This window comes from Zosterops lateralis (genome assembly GCF_965231275.1).
Source record: "Zosterops lateralis genome assembly, chromosome: 13".
Lineage (NCBI taxonomy): Eukaryota > Metazoa > Chordata > Aves > Passeriformes > Zosteropidae > Zosterops > Zosterops lateralis.
The window spans coordinates 10,580,394-10,602,771 of NC_139773.1; the positions used below are offsets into that span (position 1 = coordinate 10,580,394).

Consider the following 22,378-nt stretch of genomic DNA (forward strand, 5'->3'; position numbering starts at 1 on the left):
TGTTGGGGAGGAGCTACCTCTGCAATTAGCTTTACCTCACTCCAAAGCTTGTTAAAACATGCTAATAATGTTGATTACATTATAACATGCTGTGGTTGCCTCGGGTTAGAACATATTTTTCTATCAGCACATATGTCCGTGTGTAGCAGTATTAAATAAAGAAAATAAATTTAAACAGTAGAAACTGGTGTGCTTTTTAGTAGAATGTATTTGATTATTTAGCTAAAAAAATTTACATCTTCTAAAGCAGAGTAAAATAGAAACCAAGTACTTTACAGATGTGAAGTGTTTTCTGACTTGCCTATATCAGACATCTAATGTCTCTCTTACAGTAGTTTTGGTGAATCCTGTAAAAAAAGCAGACATGATTATTTTGTGATCGTAATAATGAAAACTGATATATACTGCTAATGGACTAAATGCAGACTGCATTCTTTACCTCTGTGAAAGATTATCATTAATATAGAAACTTTGGTTTTTCTGTAGCACTGCTGCAAACACCACTAAGTCTTCCCATTTATTGGCACATGCCTGTGAGGACATTGTAACATTTTCTGTGTCTACTGCTACTGCGTAAATGCAAAGCCTTAACAAAACACCCTAAATCCTTGTTGAGAGACACAGACCCTTGCCAACAACGAGAAATAAATGTGCTGAAGGTTGGATTTAAGGTTTCTGTGGCCTGGGTGACCAGTGGCAGCCCCGAGGTGTTTGGATTTGTTCTCTAGTGCCGCCTTCTGGCTGAGCACGTCCAGAAAAACCAGTCCACAGGTGACAACGTAGGAAGAAATGGTTACTCTTTGCAATGTTGTTATTTGTATTTTGTACAAAGCTGCATTGCATAGGTCAAAGACAAAAAATAATGGCTCTGTGAACAATGCTTTTACAGGTACTCCTCTGATTATCTAGTGGGTATTATTATCTCCAAAATAACAGTCTGGAGTCTTTTGTTGTTGGTATGTTTTTCTAAAGGATGTCGATTTTGAGATCCATGCTTCACAGTAGCAGATGTATGACCTGGAAGAGCTTTGGGGAGAATGTGAACACAACCATTTCACATTGCTGAAACAAAACTGGGAGAGAAATGTTGCAGGGCCTGGGCTGTCAGGTTCAGTACCAGCCTGGGACTGAAGTGCCAGAGCCCTCTGAAAGAGCAGCAACGACTGAAGACTATTTTGGAGCTATCATCCTATCAAATCCTATCTCTGTGAACCCAAAGAATAGCTTCCCCTGTATTTGCAGCTGTTGAGGCCACACCTTGAGTACAGAATCCAGTTCTCAGAGCCTTAGTCCAAGGACATTTTGGGACTGGAGCCGGTCCAGAGAAGGGCAATGAAGCTGGTGAGGGGCCTGGAATGCAGGTCCTATGAGGAGTGGCTGAGGGAGCTGGGGCTCAGCCTGGCAGAGGCTCACAGGTGACCGTACCACTCTCTACAACTCCCTGATACCAGGTTGTGGCCATGTGGGAGCAAGCTGGTCTCTCCCAGGTAACCACTGCAAGAAGAGGACATAGTTTTGAGCTGCACCAGGGAAGGTTTAGGTTGGACATTTAAGAATTTCTTCACAGAAAGCGTGATTAGACATGGGAACTGTCTGCCCAGGAAGGCAGTGGACCGGCCCTGGGGGTGCTGAAGGAAAGACTGGACCTGGCACCGAGTGCCAGTCTAAGCTGATGCAGTGGCGTTGGGTCACACGTTGAACTCTTATGATCTCTGAAGCCTTCTCCAACCGAACTGATTCCGTGATTATCTCTAAAAACCTGCCTCAGACAGGCAAGGCAGTGCAGTCCATGCTGAGAGAGTGCACCTTCACCTGGGAGCACAAGAGCCCCAGCAGCCAAGAGGCGGGAACCGCAAGCACCGCCACCCTGCGGTGCATAATAACCCAGGATAGCGACCCCTGTTCCTATTCCCTAACCCGCCTCTAGGGAGGCCAACCCGGGCCCGCCGAGAGCGCGGGGCCGGCCCTGCCCCCGCCGGGCGGGCAGCAGAACGGAACATGGCGGGGCCCCTCCAGCCCGCGCTTCCCCGCCTTTCCCCGCGGCGGCGCGCATGCGCGCTGTGCGGCGGCGAGGCCGTATCCCTCCGCGCGCCCCTTTCCCCTCGATGTCTGTGTTAATAAGGTAATTCCCGCGCCCATGGTAAGTGCCGGGCGCCCCTCCGGGCCCGCCCGGGGCGCCCCGCGCCGCCTCGCGCCCGCCCGCGCGCCCGCGGCGGGACAGAGCCGCGCGGAGCCGCGCCACTCCCCTCCGCCCGCCGTGTCCCTCCGCCGGGCGCGGCGCGGACTCTCGTGTGGGGCTCTCGGCCTGCGGAGCCCCGGGTCGGTGCGGCGGCGGCGGCCGGGCCGGCAGCACGGTAAGGGCCCGTCCCCGCGCCCCGTCTCTCCCTCACCCTCCCCGGGCCGGCCAAGCTTTTCCAGGTCAGTCTGCGCCTTTGTATAGGGCCCTGTTACCGGATGTGGAAGTTGATCTCTTCGCTGGTAAAAAATAATTCCACTTCCCCCGGAACCCGGCGCCGCGGCTCCCTCCGCAGCGCCCAGCCCAGCCAGGATTTCCTGTCGGGGAGAGCGGGCGGCCGGCCGGCCTTCCGGGGACCCCGCGGCGCGGGGGGCGCGGGCGGCGCGCTGGGCCCCGGCGGCGGCCTGGGCGGCCCGCGGGGCGCGGGGGAGCGCGACGCGCCCGGCGAGGGGCCCGGGAGCTGAGGGGCCGAGCGGGGCTCGGCTCGTCCCGCGGGTTTCTGCGGCGGGCAGCGCGCCGTGGGCCGCGTGGGCACGGTCCGGAGCCCCGCGGGGGCCGGGGGGGCCGCGGGCCGGGCCCCGGGGCGGCGGGGCTGCGTGCCCGAGCTTGGCGCCAAAGCCGCCCTGGGGAGAGGCGGCCCGGGCGGGAAGGGAGCGGCTTCCCCTCCGCGGTGCCCCTCGCCCCGAGTCTGTAACTCGTGCTTTGGACTCTTAATAAAGCCTTTGGTGGGAGCATAAAAGTGAGATACCGTGTGTTAGTGCGGATTGTCGTTTTTTTTTTTTTTTTTCCTGTTTTCTTCAAATAGTCAAAGTAGTTTCCGTTGGTGGGACACTGGTGGCACGTCGGTGAAATCCCCTGTAGGAAGTCGTCTGTGGTAGTTCTTAAGGCATTTGCGTATTTTCCTTCAACCTGCTTACTAAAGTGGCTTTGATTTAACGGTGAAGGCTTCATAGTAGGGTTAAATGTGCTCAGAGTTGTGAATGCACACGCTGTAGTTGTTCAGCCTATTTGAAGTTATTCATTACTTCTGAACTGTTAGTACGACCGTGCATTGTAGCCGAGTTTTGTATGCACACAAATATTTGCAGGAGAACATAAGTGTGCCATGTGAGTAAGGTTAAGAGTATATTTGGCAGATGAGCATACACTAAATAGAGACTCTTGTTCGTGACCCACTTTCTTTCCTGAAAACACTTTGTTTTCTAGTTGGATTTTTTTTTTTAGGCATCTATGCCAGACATAAACTGTCGAGGAAGATTCCTCATGATAAATGAGGTGTTGTAGGTCAGAGGTGGATGATTTTTATTTGATAGTATTTTCAAGCTTAATCAACCTTAGACAGCCTCCTAAAGCTGTGGTGCAGTTCAAAGGCTGCATCACAAGCCAAGATTCTTCATGTCAATCACAGCTGCTGCAAATTAACCTTTTTGGTATCTCTTGCAGAATTTATTTGTGAAAACTGTGTAGCTTGCTGGCAGTGTCAGTCCAAATCTTGGTGCCAATGGTTCACCCTTGTTGCATAATTACACTCTTTAGATGTTACAGATCATGGCCCAATCTCTGCTCTCTTTGGTAAAAAAAGACTTTTCTGTGGTCTCTTACTTAATTGAGTTCATTGTTGATTGCTGGTTATTTAAGTTAATGTGTGAGCCCAACAGAAGGACAGATCTGCATTATTAACAGGCCTGGCTGTCTTTGCCACTAAGCTATTCAATGTTTGCTTTTCTCAGCTCAGGTATTTTTCATCTGATGCATGTCTGACATGAAGGTCATGCTGCTGTTCAGGCAAACTAGAGAATTTAATTACAAATACAACAGTCAGAGGAAAGCTGAAAGAACTGGAATTAAAGCTGACTGCAATCAACATTTTGGTATAATTTTCAGTATCGCAATAGAAATGTGGATAGTCTAAGTCTATGATATTTATATTAAGATTTGAAGTATCACCTGTGAAATCATTGTCAAAAGATGTTCAGTTTGCATAGGAAACCAGACAGGACCTTTTTTGGGTTTATCCCATGTAAGTTGCTATAATCACTGCTCATTGATATGTACATTAAAATTGTGCCAAAGTGTTCAAGAGATGCAACTACCCTGTGCTGTACTTCTAAATATTACTGACCTTTGTATGGACAGGCACATAAAATTAGCTAGAAATGCCTATTCTGAATTTCTAGCAATACTGTGAAATGTTGAAATCCATAGGGTGGTAGTGTTTGTGAAGGTCAGGTCTGGTAAGCAGGTTAAATTGTTTTTTTTTCTTAAGTAGTGGAAAGAAAAAAACATTCTGAAAGGGCATTCTTTTTCCAGATGTAATGGATGTGAGAGATGATGGGTCTCCAGCCATCTTCTAAGTACAATTCTGCCATCTGTCACTTGAGCAGGGAAAAGTGTTTAATGAGCCTTTAATGGATCTTTGTGATTACAAATCCTTATCAGAGCTGTGGCGTGGATTGGTTTGGGTACCTTTGGGAAGTTGCAGTGCTGTGTCCGTGCTCCTCTAGAGCAGGGATGTCCCTTTCAGGAGCGCACCTTGGGACAAACGCGGGGCTGGGAGAGCTCCATGCTCACAGATGTTGTGCAGCAGCTGTTCTGTGCCTGTTGATCTTCACCAGCTGGTGCTCAGCACTGCAGTGATAGAAGAGGAGCAGGTCTGGGTTCTGGGGGCAAGACACCAGTCTGAGAGATGCTGCAGCATTTTAAGCCAAACTTAATTTTAATTTGGACTGCAGACTCTGCTGCTCTGTTGTCTGTAGACTGTGGTGTGGTAGCCCAGGCATCTCAGGTTGCCAGGTTTTTAGCTCCACTTGCTTCCCACAGAGTCTATTTCACATACAGTTGTACCTAAACTCCTGTTGAGAGCTATTCTATACCCTTCTGGTAACAGTGAGATCTTCAGAATTTATTATAGAGTGTATGAAAACCTATATCTAAGATGGATGTGAAAAAGTAGTATGTTTTTCTTTTGAACATAAGTAAAATAGCAATAATAATTTGCTGTTATTTTAATTACCATTTAATTGTGGCATCTGGCTAATGGTACTGTGCAGAATACATTACAGCAATGTGGAAGTTCAGGAGGTGATTAATTCAGAGAAGTCTAAACCCAGCAGAAGCTCTTCCCTATTTACTCAGTTGTAGACAAAACCCTCTCTTCACACAATTGTGTAGGAGCTCTTAGAAGTCTGAAAACATTATCACATTGCCATAAGAATAACTCCAACAGTCTCAAGTCTTTATTTCAGAGCCAGGGATGCTTTCATTCTCTGAAAAAGTCCTCATGCAAAGTGTTAGACAGCTGTCATGGCAGCAGAGCTTGATAGGAACGGCACAGTTAGTGAAGAGAACCCTCTAACACCATTAGCAGAGTTGATTTTAACACTGTGGAGTAGCAGCAGAGTGCTCTTTGAAATAGCAATCTCATTTCAATTTTAAATGTACTATTGTGTCTTGCTCGTGATAATATCACTGCACTGTTGTGGTGTTCCTGGTTGGTCTCAAGAGAGCAGCTGGAAAGGGTTTCTGGAATGGGAGTGTGAGTCTGCAGACCCTCCTTGCTCTGGATGGGTATAGGGGAGGTTGGGTGTGTTGTTACTTGGGGGTTTCTTACAGAACCAGTCCTTGGAATGGGCTGCTGAGTGAAAATCAGCTGTGGGTTGACTACTTTTCAGAAATTTTGTGAGTGGTAGTATTCATTGGTTAAAAGTGACTAAACATGCATGAGTTTTGGTGGAAATGCCTCTTCATTTGCTGCTGTTAGTGTTTCAATGACATATAATGGGATTTTTATTATTTTAGTTGAACAATGGAATTTTGCTGGGTTTTTCTTTTTTCCACTAGATGGCCCAAGCATGCTTCCAAGTACCCCATGAGACCTGGAATTTAATTCATTTCTCTTTTAACTGAAGTTAAAATTCTACATTATGAGGCATATACCAACCTGTGTGATGCTTTGTGCATGTTTAAAATACAAACACTTTATATCAGCCAAAAGAGTGTTGGTTAATGATAGGAATATGCAGTAATGAAAGGTTATTTTTTTTCCTTGATTAGAACATTTTTTATCAAATAAAGCAATTTAGTTTTGCACTGAGAAGAGAACTGGTGTGCTTTCGTTAACTGGTGTGCTCAGCAGTAATCCAGGGAGTTCAGGGAGGCTCTGAAAAGGTGTTGATCTGAAATTTGTCCCTAACATCTCCTGAGAGTGAGACTGGTATTTTGCAGGCCATCATAATTGATTTTTTGGGGGGTGGCTTGATTTTTGCTGCCTAGAGTTTTCATAACAATTTTGCAGTTCATTTCACAGTGTGTAGATGTGGGCAGTGGGTGCTGAATAGGCTGTTAAACGTACAGACTTGTTTAATTTGCCTATTTAGGTTTAACAGGCATCAAGTATAAGCTTGTTATCATTAGTGTGGTTTTGGTTAGTGGAGGAAGATGGGGATGCACTGAAGGCAGCTCTTCCATGAGGGTGGTTGGACACTGGAGTTGGACACTGGAATGAGGCTGAAGAACTGGTGGGATGTTCATCCATAGAGAGACATTCAAAACTCAACAGAGCTGGGCCCTGGGCTCTGACTGGGATATTGAACTAGGTGACCTTGAGAGCTCCCCTTCAGCCTTAATTATTCTGCAATTCCAGAATGAGATTTTTATTACTTCCTAAAAAAAATAGTTGTCTTTCTGAGGTAGTTGTAATCTCAGTATTTTGAATTAAGTTCCAGCTTTCCTTTGCTTCTGAGGGCCTTGATGATGTGGTATTAGACCACCAGAAAAAGGATGTCTGTTTGCAAACGTACTTCTCCTCCTTAACTTGCAATCCCCACTGGGGAAAAAAAAGTATTCTTTCATTTCACTGCTGCATTTGCCAAGTACCATCTCTTGCCTTATGTTTGGTACTGTTACTTTTAGTATCTCTCTTTATCAGGTGTGACAGATTTTCTCTTATTCCATTCCTTAGGATCTTTCCTAGATTTTTTTCTTTTGCTCTTTTTCTTTATGGAAAAGAGGCAGCAGTTGTCCCTTCCTCTGCATCTGACTGTGTTCCTTTTTTCCTTCCTTTTCCCATTGTCAATATTTGTCTTGTCCTGCCACCTTCCTGCTTCTCTTTGCTTTTCTGGCTGGAGACAAAGCAATGTGTTCACATGTACCAGAAGAATGGGCATAAATGGAGTATTTTGGTGACAGGGATATTGCTGCCTGCAGTCAGTTCTGTAGACAGAAGTAATCTGCTCTAGTTCACAGCTCTATCAATATGTGTTCAGTACTGCATTTGCAGTATTTTGGTCTCCTTTCTAGTTTCTTCCAAAGTCAACAGCTTTCAGTTTATTGAGCAATGTGCCAGTTGAGCCAGGTACAGAGAAATTTCTAGATACTGTTTTTGTGGTAGATTTGTATGTTTAATGGGATTTCTTTCCTGACTGATATGTGTAGGACATTGGCTGCATGGCCTCACAACTGCTGTTATTAGCAATACAGGCTTAGCTTTGTTTATGCCTGGAAACTAAACTGACGAAAGCAATTCCATTTTTAGCATCCTGGTAGTGGAAAAGATAGCCATAGGTACACTAAAATGTTAGTACTAGTATATTTTGGTTAGTGGCATAAGTTATGATTTAGTTCTAATTTTTTTTACTGACCAAATTTAATAGCAAGTATGGAATTGAGTGAATTTAAAAAGTTGTGTTTCTGGCAAATCTTTGCTGCAACAGAAACAGGTGTATTTTGTCTACATATATTATTGCAAGTATTATTATATGTAACTTTGGTGTAAAAGGGACATTATCCAATGTGAAGGTTTTTCAGCTAGTATCTCAGTCATGTCTCAAAACTTTGCACTTCACATGGTTTTAGTAACTAGACAGTTAAAGCAGGCAGTAATATTTGTTTTCGGATGAAGATTTTATTTCGTGTATCTGTTGTATGTAGTACAATAATATGTTTATTGTGTCGTTTTGCGTCTGGGAGTACGGAAATTATATTTTAGGGTGAACAAAAATAGTGATGGACAAGCTGTCAGAAACGTGTTGTGTTTCATACCTACCTCAGTACATTTACATAGTGGTGCCTCTTACATACATGTGGGCATTTTGGATGAGTGGCTGTAGTGCCTTTGGGTGCATGACAGAGCAGCTGTGATGTAACACCCGTTGAAAGCTGGACAAAGCTGCCCAAGGTTGCAGTATCAGGTGAGACCTTTGAAACCACCTTCTGCTATAAGAAATGTGCATCCAGTTCAGTTTAAATTCTGTTTAACTGTACAGCTGCAGTGGTTACAGCATTGTAATACCGAAACCTTCGTGTCAGTATCCGTTCTGGTGGGCAGAAGTAATTCTAAAATCAAACCGCTTATTGCAATTAATAAAGCTTGTTCTCATGGCTAAAATAACAACTCCCGTTTCTGAACTTTTCAGAGTAGTTCAGAAATAATAATTAAAAAAAAAAAGGCAGCATGTATGTATTTAAAATAGTGATAATATTATTTTGTCTTTATGTTCCTTTATGTTCTTCACTAGATGTCACTAGTCGATTTGGGAAAGAAACTTTTAGAAGCTGCACGAGCAGGTCAAGATGATGAAGTTCGCATTTTGATGGCAAATGGAGCACCTTTTACCACAGACTGGGTAATCAAAACTTCTGCATTGGAGAAAATAAATCATTGTACTTTTCACCCCTGAAGAAAGAAATACAATTCTTACAATTTAGCATTTGTATTATAGTTCTTCTTGGAATCTGCAAGCACATCATCTAATGTCTAATTCAAAATTAAAATTGTCTGTTTTTTTCATGTGACCTCCTACTGATTTTAGTAGTAAACTGTGAATGAGCTGGTTCTGGTGACTTTCAAGATGAGCTTTGGAATGGTTAATGGGAAAAAGCAGCAATCATCCTCCTAGTTATTGTGTTTATGCATTTGGTATAGTAAGAGGCCTGAATTATGAAAACAGTCTTAACCACCTAATATCTGTAGCTGAGAGTTCCCTGATATAGGGGTACCGAGTTGTCTTTTTGAAGGTGCTGATTTTTGAAGAGGTTGTAGAGAGAGGTCAGATACCCAAAATTCCTAGAGCATTTACAAGCTCTTAAGAACCTTAATCAGCTTAGTGACCTAACTTTCAAATTAACTCTGTTTTGAGCAGGAGATTGGACTTAATTGACTTCTAAAGGTCCCTGTTGACCACCACTAAAAATGGGATTAGCCCCTTGAAATGTTACACGTCAAAAAGACAGAAAAAACAGAGTAAAAAGAAAGCAACAACAAACTTCCCTCTCCCCCGTTCGTATTCTGTAAAAGCCCCAACAGCTTCTCTTCTCGAGACTGCAGGGGGAAATGGTTTTGAAGTGGTGACTTGACACCTGGGTTTGGTAGCTTCAGAGCAAGAAGAAATGCTTCATGCTGACACCTGTTAGATCTGCATGTTTTGTGTTGCATTACAGTTGGGAACATCTCCACTTCATCTAGCAGCACAGTATGGACATTACTCCACCACAGAAGTGTTGCTGCGAGCAGGTGTGAGTCGGGATGCCAGAACCAAAGTGGACAGGACTCCATTACATATGGCAGCATCAGAAGGCCATGCCAGCATAGTAGAAGTCTTACTTAAGGTAGGAACTGCTGAAACAAGTCTGAAATGGGGTTATTGCAATGGTTTATGATCAGATATTTGCAATTTGCTTTTAGTCATGAAACCAACATTGAAATTATATGAATAGTTAAACTGTGTGCATTGGGAGCTTTGTTTTCCAATTGAACTGTAATTTATTTTACATTAAAATCATAATGATTTCAGTAAATGAATTATTTACTGCTGTTTCGAAGTAAGAATACTCCCTAATTTGATATTGTGTTTAATAATAGAGTTTAGAAGTAAGATGTGCTTTAGGGAATCTGTAATCCTTTTGAGGTAAATAATGTATTTGGTAGATGGATTGGATTACTTTTAATAAATATGTAAATGTAAGATAACAGGACATGCTTCATAGAGAAGGAATTTTAGGCTTCATTCTGTGACCAGCAGTATTTAATTCAGATATTTCTAATGACATAATTTATGCAATGATCTTGTTTGTAGCATGGTGCTGATGTCAATGCGAAGGACATGCTCAAAATGACTGCACTTCACTGGGCTACTGAACATCACCACCAAGAAGTTGTAGAACTCTTGATAAAGTATGGAGCAGATGTTCATGCTCAGAGTAAATTTTGCAAAACGGCATTAGATATTGCAGTGGACAATGGAAATGAAGACATTGCAGAAATATTACAGGTAACTTTTAATTCCTCATGTTAAGGGAACTTATAGCAAAGCACTTGATAACACATGTCATAAACTAATCTTTAACTGTAGCACCTGTGACACCATATATTGATAATGCCAGTCTAGTTCATTACATGAGTGAGATTAATGTTAGTAAACATCAGTTGGTCAAAGAACATTTTCACCACCTACAAAGTCTTTATTTTCTTAAATTTGAGTGATGTAATACACAGAAGATAGGTGGGCTCTTTGCAGTTGAGGTGTAAAAAATAACTCCCTTCTCTGACAATATATTTTGATTATCCCCTAGTATTCAGTTAGCTTGGTATATGGATATTAATTTCCTAACAGTTGGAGTTCTGACAGGAGAGAAGAGATGCCAGTTTTTCCAGAATTAGAAAAGCTAAGATTGAATTGTTGGAGAATTGATTATAATAGATAATTCCATGGAATTGTGTGTTCACTGTTCAATAGTGTTGTTAAAGGCAAATTAAGTGATAAGTCTTACTGAGAAAAGAATGCAAAGCAAATGAAAAATATCATTATGCTGCTGTATAAATGTAGTCTCCCTGTGTCTTTAAATGTCTGAATTTCTCATGTGTTCCTTTAGCCTCCTTCTGATTGCAGAAAGAGTGTTGTAAACAGAAGTTAGTAATAGTTCATAGAAAGACAAAAAGACTGCCATGTACATTTCATGGCAGTTGCAAAGCTGTCAGAGCAGCTTTTCATGACGTGTGTCTGCCCCAGCAGTCTTGGTTCTTCAGACTTCTCATTTAGATAAGTGAGCTTGCACATCTACAAAAGGGCCTTCTCCTCTTTGTTTACAATACCTGGTAGGGAGAAGTAGTGGTGTTGTTAAACTCTTTCACTCCAACAGACTTTCTGTCTTTAGATTTTAACAAAAAAAAAGTTTCTTTTGTACTTGGAGATAGGACATGATGTATGTGTATTGCATGGGTATAATGAGGGACATCCTCCTTGTTTGTGTGAAGTGTGCAAGAATTCTAGCTCTTACACAGGGTCACCAAGTCCTTCATAGCTGCAGTGGGGATGATGTTGTTCCCTTTGTGTCCCAGATTGCAATGCAGAACCAAATCAATACGAACCCCGAGAGTCCGGACACTGTGACGATACACGCAGCCACGCCGCAGTTCATCATTGGGCCTGGAGGGGTGGTGAACCTAACAGGTCTGGTATCCTCTGCACATACATCCAATAGAACAGGTATTTAGATGCCTAAAGGATAGCTACTGGGATTTTATACTTTCACTGATTTTCACCATTTAATGAAAAGGTTTGAGGAAAAATGGTGGTAAGAATAGTTACCATATTCCTCATCAGTGTTTTTTTGTGTGTTGTAAATATCTACACACTTAAAACAAAAATCTTCACAGACATAAATTATCAGAAGTTCTGTTTGCTTAACAAACTTCACTTCAGAGTAGCACTTCAGTTCAGCAGAATGCTGCTGAAAATGGAGTGTGTGCTGGAAGTTTCAGTGAAATAAAAATAGAAAAAGGGACTTTGCGGTTTTAAATTTATCAGCTAATTCTTTTTCATCCTTCTAGATGAAACAGGAGTGTCTGCTGTACAGTTTGGAAATTCATCAACATCAGTATTGGCTACGTTGGCAGCTTTAGCAGAAGCATCAGCTCCCCTGTCTAATTCTTCAGAAACACCAGGTTAGAAAGCTAAATAATTTAATGAATTTAAAGTACATAACTGCAAGTTTCCTTCAGCATATGAAGAAGTGTAGTAAATAATGATTCTATGGGTATGGATATGGAAGGAGAGCAAGGAAAGAATAATAACCATATTTATGGGGCTATTTTTATATAGGATAGCTTCTTTTTAGACAAAACCTTCCCTTTTCTTTCAAGATTTGAGGAAGTTCTAGCAATATTTCCTTCCTGAACTAAAACCCAACACTGAGTTTGACACTGGAAGCTCAGAGCTGTTTGCCACAGCACTTAGTATTGGCACGTGCAGTTTGGATTTTTTTTTTTTTTTTTTTTTTTTTTTTTTGAGTGGTCTTTCTTACTGCTGAGCCTGTACTTGGAAGCCAAATCAAGTTCAATAAAACACCACTTACTCATGTGGGAGTTGCTGTTTTGGTTTCCTGAATAAACACTCTGAATATTTAAGCAGTGTTATAGGACAGTAATCTCTAAACATAAAGATCTTCAGAAGACAATGTCTGCAGTCATTATTTCAACTACAGAGTGATTTTTCTGTGTATATTATATTGTAATTAACTTAAAAGATGAAAGCTTCAGAGTTTTATCTACCTTCTGTCATCTCAAACATCACAACACAGTCTATAGGGTTTTAATTTTATCTCTGTAGATAGAGAGCACTCTAATGTCTGTTATTTAAATCAAAGGCTTTGCTTTTACTCTGATAAATTGAAAATAAAATACAGAGCTAGTGTTCTTGAATTTCCTTGATTGTGCTACCAGTGATCTTGCTCTTTGTCTCAGCATCTTGTTGTTTTAAAAAAGGAAGGATGGTAGCACAATACCCCATTTGCAGCATAGAGTGCAAGCTGGGGTATGTGCTGTAGTTCTGAATGCAGGCTTTCCTTGTTCTGCCTTCATTTGTAGAGGTGATACAGAACTGTGAGAGTTCACTGCTTTTACTCATTATTGAATCATGAATTTGAAATGGATAGTTGAGCTTGAATTTTTCACTTTTGCCTATGTAATTATAAACATACAAGGTTTGTTTTACTTCTTAAGCTTTATCTTTCTTCTTCGAAAGTGTAAAAATGTCGGTTCTGCAGAACTTTTCCTTTAGTCTTGTTTCATACTTTGTATAAGAAATAAAGTTGTTGTGTTTGAAGTACTCATGGAGTACAGACAAAACTTTTAAGATTCTCTAGGTGTCCTTTAGTCTGTTACCATCTTGAAGACCATTATATTAAGTAGAGAATTCTGGGCTGGGTTCTGAGGTACAGTGGCAAGAAGTAGCTTTAAGGTAGTATTTCAAGTTTAATTTTTTTTTTTAATTCTGTTATTAGTGTAACTTACTCCAACATGTGTACAATGCAAAAGTTCCTTGTGTTCTTGAAAGAAGCTCCTGTTCTTGCTGAGCTGTTAACACTGAACCCAAAGCATCAATTTTGAGTGGGGTGTATCAATATTATTATATTGGGCAGGGATGGTATTGCATGTATTGTCAAAATGTGAGTGCTTTATGTTGGCCTGATGAAAGACTCTATTTAAAATATAATACATAGTAAAGTATTCATTGAGGGGGGTCAAGTTTTGAAATCCATGGATGGAATTTTTTCTCAGTGGTACCAAAATGCATTTGAAATCATAAAAGCTTCATTTATAAGTTGACTTAATTCCTTTACTAATCTGTTGCTAGTTGTGGCCACAGAAGAAGTTGTGACCGCAGAATCTGTGGACGGGGCCATTCAGCAAGTGGTCAGTTCTGGAGGTCAGCAGGTTATTACCATAGTTACGGACGGCATTCAGCTGGGTAACCTGCATTCCATTCCAACCAGTGGGATAGGGCAGCCCATCATTGTGACCATGCCAGATGGGCAGCAAGGTGAGTGGACACTTGCATGATTCCAGCTTGAGGAACTCTTAGCTGCAGTAATAATAATGACTTCTTAGGTGCAAATGGCTTTGAACATTTCGTGTACATCTGTGAATTCTTATATTAGAGAAGGCTCAGAAACAAGCCTCTGCAGTTCAATGGGTTAACATGTCAGCTGAACCTCTGCTTTAGGAGAGAGAATAGAAGAGTTACTCAACTATGGAGGAGACATGGGACATTTAAGAGAAAAGTGAGAACTACTTGCTTTGCCTTCAGCAAGTTTGATTTTTGCAAACTCGTTACAAAAGCTAGAAGATGGAGTAAAACAAAAACCTTCTTCTAATTCATATGCTATTGCTTTACTGGATGTACTGTGGGGAGGTGAGGCTTGGATTTAGAAATCTGATGCGTGGAGCAATCTGTGCAAGTCCCATGGAGTGTCAGTACACTGACACACTGACCTGACAAATGGTCAGGCCTTACATGCCTAAAGTTTTAGAGCAGCACTGGCAGAACTAGTGAAGCCAGAGTCACACAACATTTTTTGGGGGGTCATATGTACTTTGTAGAAGCTGCTAGTGTGATAAATCCTATTTTTTGATGTACACATGTATGCCATGCTTTGGATACTTTCTTTTAAAGATGCTCTGCCACTGTTTAGATAAAAATGGTCCCTTCTCTGGTTTCTTTGTGAGGACTGTCATTGTGAAGTTTGAGGAGTTGTACACAGGAGCCAAATTATTTGGTTCACAGTCTGCCTGAACTAGTACACCTTGTTATCATTATGAGTGAGTGGGTGTAGATAGTAACTGAGGTGACAGTCACATTTGTCAGATGGCTGTGTGAGGAATTAGAATATGACTTTACTGAGAACCTTGCTTTTCTTACTCATGGCTAATAACTACTGGATTTTTAGATTACTTAAGGTGTATTAATCAAAACAAAAGCAAGATTTGTATTTAGTATTTATTTAAGAAACATTATACAAATGGCTTGCTACAGAAGTTGGAGCTGACTGGTGACTGTGCTGCAGTTCTCTGCCATGTCTGTTTTCTCTGTGAAAAATGGCAGTGATATACCAGAGCTAATTACTGTAGACCTCAATAATGAAGGATTTTAAAGTTCTTTAGTAGCATACAAGCAACTACAGTTTTTAGTAGATTTTCACTGAGCTCATCATGCACTTCATTATATGGATGTGTTTTCACAAGCAGAAGTATCTGCATTTTTTGCTGTTAATAAAATTACTTAAATAATACGAGTTTTATATAGTGCAAATATTGTTCAAAGTTAATGTATTTACATGAAGAAATATGTTTTCAGTGTTAACAGTTCCAGCAACAGACATTGCTGAAGAAACTGTGATAAGTGAAGAGCCGCCAGTGAAGAGACAGTGCATTGAGATTGTTGAAAATCGTGTGGAGTCTGCAGAAATAGAAGTAAGGAGTATATTACATGATCTGTGTTGAACAGTGTTCAGGACTGAGTATCAGGTTGTGGTTTTTGTATTGTTCAGGAGGTTAATTTCTGTGTTACCACAGAATGAAGTATGTGAAACATTAACTTGTTCAGTCTCTCCTGTAACTGAAATTTATCTTTTACAAAGTTGCTGTAAAAAGAAAATAGGAGGGCTGTTTGCATGATCCTTTGGTCATGGATGTAAAAGTGACACTTTAAGTATATGAGAACATTTTTTTTGTTCTTCCTTGAAGGTCACTAGCTGTTTTTTAAAACTGGGTGCTGATATGTTATCGAGTGACTTGACTCTTTCCACTAGGAGTGAATGAGAGCACTGTACCCTCATCTTTCTGTTACAGCCACATGCTTCTGATTGTGAGATCATTTTTACCGGTGTTTCCTTTCCATTCGTGGTATCTAGATAACTGCTGATGGAAGTGTGAAACAGTAAGATTCTGTGTTTGTTAATTTTTATCTGTGTGGTGTCCCCCACCTTTTTTTTTTAATTCTGAAGCGGTTTATTATTACACAATTTTGCACCATCTTTTTTTTAGAAACTGCAAAACAGGGTTTTTTTAATACTGCAAAAGACCTAAAGATGTTGAGAGCGCTTTCCTTTTTATATGACAAATGGAAGTAGCTGTTCAGTTTTAAATTGTAGCTTTTTTATGCTATCCACAAAAGGTCAACTATCTCATTCCTTTTCCTGTTACTTTTAACTGTGTTGACCAGTTTTGGTCAAAAGTTTATGAAAATTGCTGTCTGCTTTGACTAGACTGTAAGTTCTCATTTTGTCAGCTCCATGATACTTCATTTATCAAAGGTTGTATTCTCCAACTTCTGTTCATATTATCAAATTGTGCCTAATTGAATACTTTTTGTTGTACAGTATGTGCTATATGTTACCCATGTCTAATACCAATAATTACCACCTCTCATCATTTGCTTTCCGTGTCCCTAAGTTGTTGCGTCAAATACTTTTGGCCTTTGCAGCTTTGTGGTCATTACAGATTATCCTGACAGTTGAAATTTTCTTGCTGCATTTTTTTAAAATGTATGATTGTTACAATAAAAGTATTTCTTTTGTTCACACTTTTAAAAATCTGCTTGAATTATTCATAAAGGAAATTACATTTCCTTAAGTATTTTAGTTATTCTGTTAAATGAATTTTTAATAAAATCCAGATTGGTTAAGGGATAAATTGACCTCTTCCTAATTACAGATAATTGGTATAACAATACCACTAATTCTTTTAAGGGGATTACCAGTTTTATTTATATATGTTAAACATATTTCTCAAATATGGAAAGAAGTTGGTTTAGATGAGTTACTTGGTCTGTTACTTTTAAATGGAAGTTTGGATGACTTTCTTGTCCCTGCCTGTACAACTGGAAATGCCCATGCAGACCTCTGCCTCTGTGTGAAGGCCAGTTGACTTTTGGGGCCTTGTTGTGGTTCACAGGGGTGTGGTGCTACCATACTTTAGTAGCAGTGGAATTAAAGAAGTGCACACGAAGTTGGTTCACTTCAAATTTCTTCATCACAGGCTGTGGTAGATACTTAAATTTGGAGAGAGTGGGACCCCTCCCATCATTAAACTATTAAAAAAATATTTTAGAATGTGGAAATACAGAAAATACTTATTGTTTTCTTTGCCTCATGCTAAATCATTATAAACAGTTGATTCAAGGCTGAATACTTTCTTCAGCTGTTTTAAGTTCATAGTATGTGAACAGTTCACTGTAGTTTGAAATTTTTTGTAGTCGAAAATCCTCCCATCCATGTGAGGTGACAAATTTCCCTGTGGAAGTATTGTGGAACAACTAAAACTGTAGTGGTGTTTTTAAATTTTCTATTCTGGGTCTGCTCAGTTAAAACATTTCAGCTCATTTTGAAGTGTTAGAGCAGTTTTCCTAAGCAGTATGTTATTTTAAACATGGGATGGCAGCAAAAAAACCCTGTCACACAGATACTCTGTTTTTCATTTTCATGCATTATTCATTAACATATAGTGATCTTTATTTTCATTCTTTAATTTGACTGTTTCTCCCATGTTGCATGTTTGAAAGGTAATGCACATTAGAACCAGGATAATCATTTGATCAGACTAAAAAGTAATCATAATTGTAAACTAAATCTATTCATGGATTCATATCCTGTGTCTTTGTGTTGTTTAAAAGAGTGGTTGGTTATTTTAGTTATAGGTGTTCCTATTGTCAATGGAAAGTTACACATAATGAAGAAAATTCCCTGGTAAAATGGAAGATTTCTTTGGAGCACTGAGCATCCTCTAATTTGATTTTTATTTGGATAGGTGGTACAAAAGGACTCCAGATCTCTAGAACACTTCTGGTTGTGTTCTAAAAATGTCCCAAGAACACTTTCTGGGTTTGATTAAACTGGTAGATGAGATACAGTCCTCCCTATTCTAGATGTCAAAATTAGAGAACCAGTTTGGACCGCTGAGTCCACAGTAGATATGTGTTGCTCCTCCAGAAGCATTGGCTTCTTCCCGCTGCCTAGTCACACATAAAAGTTGGCTTCATCTCCTTAACTCATTCTGTTTGTTGGGACTTGTGACAGTCTGGAAACTACACCTGTTAGCTGCTGGACTAATCTATGTGCTTTGTGAATTGCTAGTCTGTCTAGTACATACTGGTTTTATCTTCTGGCCATGCCATGGAAACTTGGGGGTTTTCCTGGCTTTTCTTACCCTTTCCTTAACGTGCTGTACTGCATTTGGGTACACAGCTCTAGTTCTCTCTTCTGTGGGAAATACTCTTAAAATGTTGTTCAAGAACTTCCCCACCTCCAAATGCTTGCAGTTTGCATACTCCACAGCAGTGATTCCAGCCCCAAATGTTTGCAGTGTGCCCTCACTCCACAGCAGTGATTCTATCCTCAAGTGTTAGCACACATTCCATAGCAGTAATAGCCCCTTGCTGTTTGTAATGCACCACAGGACTTCTTGCCAGTGAACTACCAATGGTTCTTACTTCTGTGCAGGCCATTGGATAGAGCAGCTTTGCTTCTTGTCAGTATTAGGTTTTTGATGGTTTTTATGAGACCAGTTAATGGGATAGATAATGCCCAGCTCCAAACATCCCAGCCCTCAAAAAGGCTGCTTTCTACATGTGGAAGGATCAACTGTTTTCGACTAATTCCCTGGGAATTGTCTTGCAGCTCTGTTCACCAAGAGCTGTTCTAATCCATGAGGCTGTTTCACATAAGCTGTTGGTCCCCTTATACTACAGAGATAATTTTTGGCAAAGCAGTACATTTTGGCTGGGCTGGTGCTGGAGGGTCATTGGTGTGTTTCAGATCATCTGAGGTGTAGGCTCTGCTGTTCATTTGGCATCTGTCAGGCTAGTTGCTACATGGGCTGACCATCCATAAAGTTGCCTTAAAAGCAGAATCCAGATTTTTCAGAGGTGGAAGCTGAACTTCCTTTTCAAATAAGTAAGCAAAATCAGATGAGCTCTCATTTTATTACTGTATGCTCCAAATGAAGCAAACCCTAGCATGCTGCCTTCAGCTAGGGTTGAAATTTATCACTTAAAGCCCCTTGGAAAATCAAGTTGCACTTCCTGGAGTTTGTTCCGTGTTCTAGCTAGTCTCTTTATAGCCTGTTAATAACATCTCCTTCACCTGTTGTCTTTGCTGTTCAGGTGCTGCTGTTAGCAATGATCTGACCACCAATGATCTGTCATTGTATTTCAGCACATTCAGCTGACATGTGACTGCTAAATGTGGCTGTGACAAGTACTGAGAACAATAGCAAGTAGAAGGGAGGCAGAGTATATTGTGTATTTTTCTGACCATGAAAATATGTGAGTGCATCAGAGATGAAGAATAGGGATGCTCTTATGAGAGTGTGGTGGGCTGAAACTTCTAACAACTGTTAGAGGTATTAAATGGAATGTGATACTGAACTGCTGGGATGGGAATATGGTGAAAAGACAACTAGTTTTCACTGGACCTCAGTTTTTTGATAAGTCTTTTTTTCTAGGAGATGGTTTGTTTCTCTCGCAACCTTCCTTACTGTTCCTACTGAACAACTACAGTGGAAAGAATGATTTTAAATCCAATACTACTTTAGTCATAAAAGTATGATGCACTTCAATGAAATTGTATTTGATTGAATATTTGATCAAAACAAAACTATTTTCCCAGAAAATTGCTTTTTTCATTTGGCTCAGAGCAACATCAGACAAAATGACAGTACCTACATCACTGGAGATGGAAATGCATTCTCCTTCGTTCCTAAGACAGCTTCAGAGGAAGTGGCATTTCCCCTATCATTTTGCTTGGAAACCATTTTATATCCACCCCCAACAAACTTGTATGCAGGATTTCTGCAGTCAGTTAAAGATTTCTTTACTAAATGCTTTTAAAAGGAAAAAAGGTTGTCTGGCTTATTGCCTGTTAATTCATAAGAATACAGTGTCCTTGGGGATGTAATTAGACCTCTGGATTTCAAAGTATCAATCCCAGTTTAGAAAGAAACAGTTAGGTTTATGCTTTGGTCAGGAAGCAGCTGCCATTGTCCAGTGCAGATGGCTGATAGGTAACAGTTTGTCATTTTTACTGGCTGATTAGAACTACAACAGCAAGTGACAAGCCTGTTAAATTAAATGATTGGAGAAATGTTAATATATTCTGTTAGTATTTCATCACCACACTGCCACTTTTTTCATTTAGCTCTTTTTGGTGAAGATTTGTGCGATACCTTTGCAGTTCAGTAGACTCAGGTTTGCTGTTCTTCACACTTCCAGCCCTGTCTGGAGTTGGCTGGAGGATAATTGGGGTCTGATTTGCACAGCAGCATTCATACAGGTCTGCCCAAGTAAGAACTGAACAGCTTCTCCATGATACCCTAACACTTGAACTGCATGTAAAGGAAAAGTATTTGCCATTTTAGCTTGTATTTGATACTTATTTGACAAAATATTGCTGATTCTGTTTCTAATAGGAAAGAGAAACTCTTCAGAAACAGCTGGATGAGGCAAACAGAGAAGCACAAAAATATCGTCAGCAGCTTCTAAAGAAGGAACAAGAAGCAGAGGCCTATCGGCAGAAGTTAGAGGCAATGAACCGCCTCCAGACTAATAAAGAAGCTGTTTAATAAAAAATGAACACACTGCAAAGCCTGTTACTTTCAAAAACCTGCAGTACAATCTTGAACTGTACAGTATATAGGTACAGCCATGGGATTTCATGATAGAGAAGATGCTACAAGTTGATAACTGGACTTAAGCCGTGAGCTCTGATTAATTTCTTGTAACATAAAAAACTCTGAATTTAGAAATTGTGAAAAGTATTTAAAATTAAATACTGTAAATAGTTGGTTTTTTTACAGTTTCAAAATGAGTTGATAAATCTTTTTGAAGGGATCCAGAAACATGAAAAGCCAATGTTTTTGTGAAATTTTTGATTTTAGTATGAATCTAACTTCTGAAAAACAGAACAGTTTTAAGGGTGATATTGATTTAAGCTGACAATTTGAAATTTGATTATGTGACAAAATTAATTAACAGTTATTTCTACATGATAACAACTCAACTTCTCTGAATAAGACATTTCCAGGTGGAAATCTTTGTACAGCTTTAAGTAGTTGTCTCAGATTCTCTGAAAACCATTTTTGGTTTTTTTTTTATTTTAGGTGGTGAAATTTTTATATTTAATTTCAGATATATCCAAGTAGATTTACATGTATATGAAGCTAATATTTTTTAAACTTTTCAGTTTGTACATATGCTGCATGTTTTTATAATTTCTACACATACATCTTGCATAGGTATTTTTCAGCAAAAAATTATGAGAAAAATGTTTAGCCTATAGGTCATTTGAAGTAAGCTAGCAGCCAGTTTTATTGTGGATGGTATATTTCTTGGAAGAATGTAATTTGTAATTAAGAAGAACAAAAAAGTATCCTAATTTACATATTAAGAGGCAAAATTTGATAGTGGAGGCATTGAAACTTCATTTCATGTGTCTTACAATTTTCCTGTACAAACATTTTCAAGTTCAGTTATGAGTAGAAAAGAATGTCTCCACTGGAACACAAATAGTAGTTATTTTAGAATATCCCAATTGATCTCTCTTCCCCAATAGCCTTGAAATTACTTCAGTGATACATTTTTTTTAACGGACTTTTGCATTTTAATTACACAATTGGGCAAGTAATTTTTTTTATGTTGTAGTGATGCTCTTCCTACCCAGCATCATTGTTCCTCACTGTGATACTGTGTTTGTGTGTGTCTGTGCAGTGATCTATTATGCTTAAAATTTATATGGCACGTTACATCTTCAGAGCATTGTAAAATCTTTTAAAGAACCCTTACTGCACTGCCTGAGGCAGGTAAGTGAGTGTTATTGTCTCAATTTTATAACTGGTTTAAGTGCAACACAAAGGAGTGTTAAATGACTGGCTTAACACCACGTGAACCTGTGGTCACCTGGGAATGGATCTCAGGAGTTCCTGGCTTCTAGTCCTGTGCTTAGACTGAGCTGCCTTAAGATTGTTCAGTGCTATGTTACATTAAATTTTGAACTACTGTGCAGATCCATTTTTTGTAAGATAAAACTCTTTGTGCTTTGCTTTGTTGTTTCATGTTCACTGCTTTTATGAAATTGTTTATATAAACTTAAGTAAAAAGTCTGGTTTATCTATACTGTACACGGAAGAATTACCCTTAAAACTGTACTCTGGCCTACTTTTTCTATTTTACAATTAAATATCTTTTCCACATATCTCTAGTGTAGAATCAATTCAATTGATTTGTGTGTGAATGAGAGGGTCAAAGCTGTTATGTGTTAGGCATCTGGAAAAACATGAAAAAACTGTTTTGGGTATAGAATGGCCTTAAATGATAG

General features: G+C 39.9%; 1 protein-coding gene and 1 long non-coding RNA gene across 6 annotated transcripts; one reads left to right on the forward strand and one right to left on the reverse strand.

Moving 5' to 3' along the window:
* Window positions 1-217: 217 nt before the first annotated feature.
* On the reverse strand, window positions 218-2,518 carry LOC310914571. Its single transcript, XR_014591050.1, has 3 exons — window positions 2,452-2,518; window positions 1,258-1,494; window positions 218-347 (listed from the first exon to the last, which is right to left on the reverse strand). It is a non-coding gene; the product is annotated as an uncharacterized lncRNA (long non-coding RNA).
* Window positions 2,034-22,255, forward strand: GABPB1 (GA binding protein transcription factor subunit beta 1). Of its 5 annotated transcripts, none has more exons than XM_083870810.1 (9): window positions 2,034-2,122; window positions 8,752-8,859; window positions 9,674-9,841; window positions 10,309-10,503; window positions 11,571-11,718; window positions 12,063-12,176; window positions 13,867-14,052; window positions 15,367-15,482; window positions 20,475-22,255. In XM_083870810.1, the coding sequence occupies exons 2-9, from the start codon at window positions 8,752-8,754 to the stop codon at window positions 20,625-20,627; spliced, it is 1,188 nt and encodes a 395-aa protein (XP_083726936.1). In that variant the 5' UTR covers window positions 2,034-2,122; the 3' UTR covers window positions 20,628-22,255. The 5 variants fall into 5 exon arrangements, with proteins under 5 accessions (XP_083726936.1, XP_083726935.1, XP_083726939.1 ...); XM_083870809.1 differs by having other exon boundaries at window positions 2,120-2,140; XM_083870813.1 differs by having other exon boundaries at window positions 2,120-2,140; window positions 11,571-11,682.
* The last annotated feature ends 123 nt before the right edge of the window (window positions 22,256-22,378 follow it).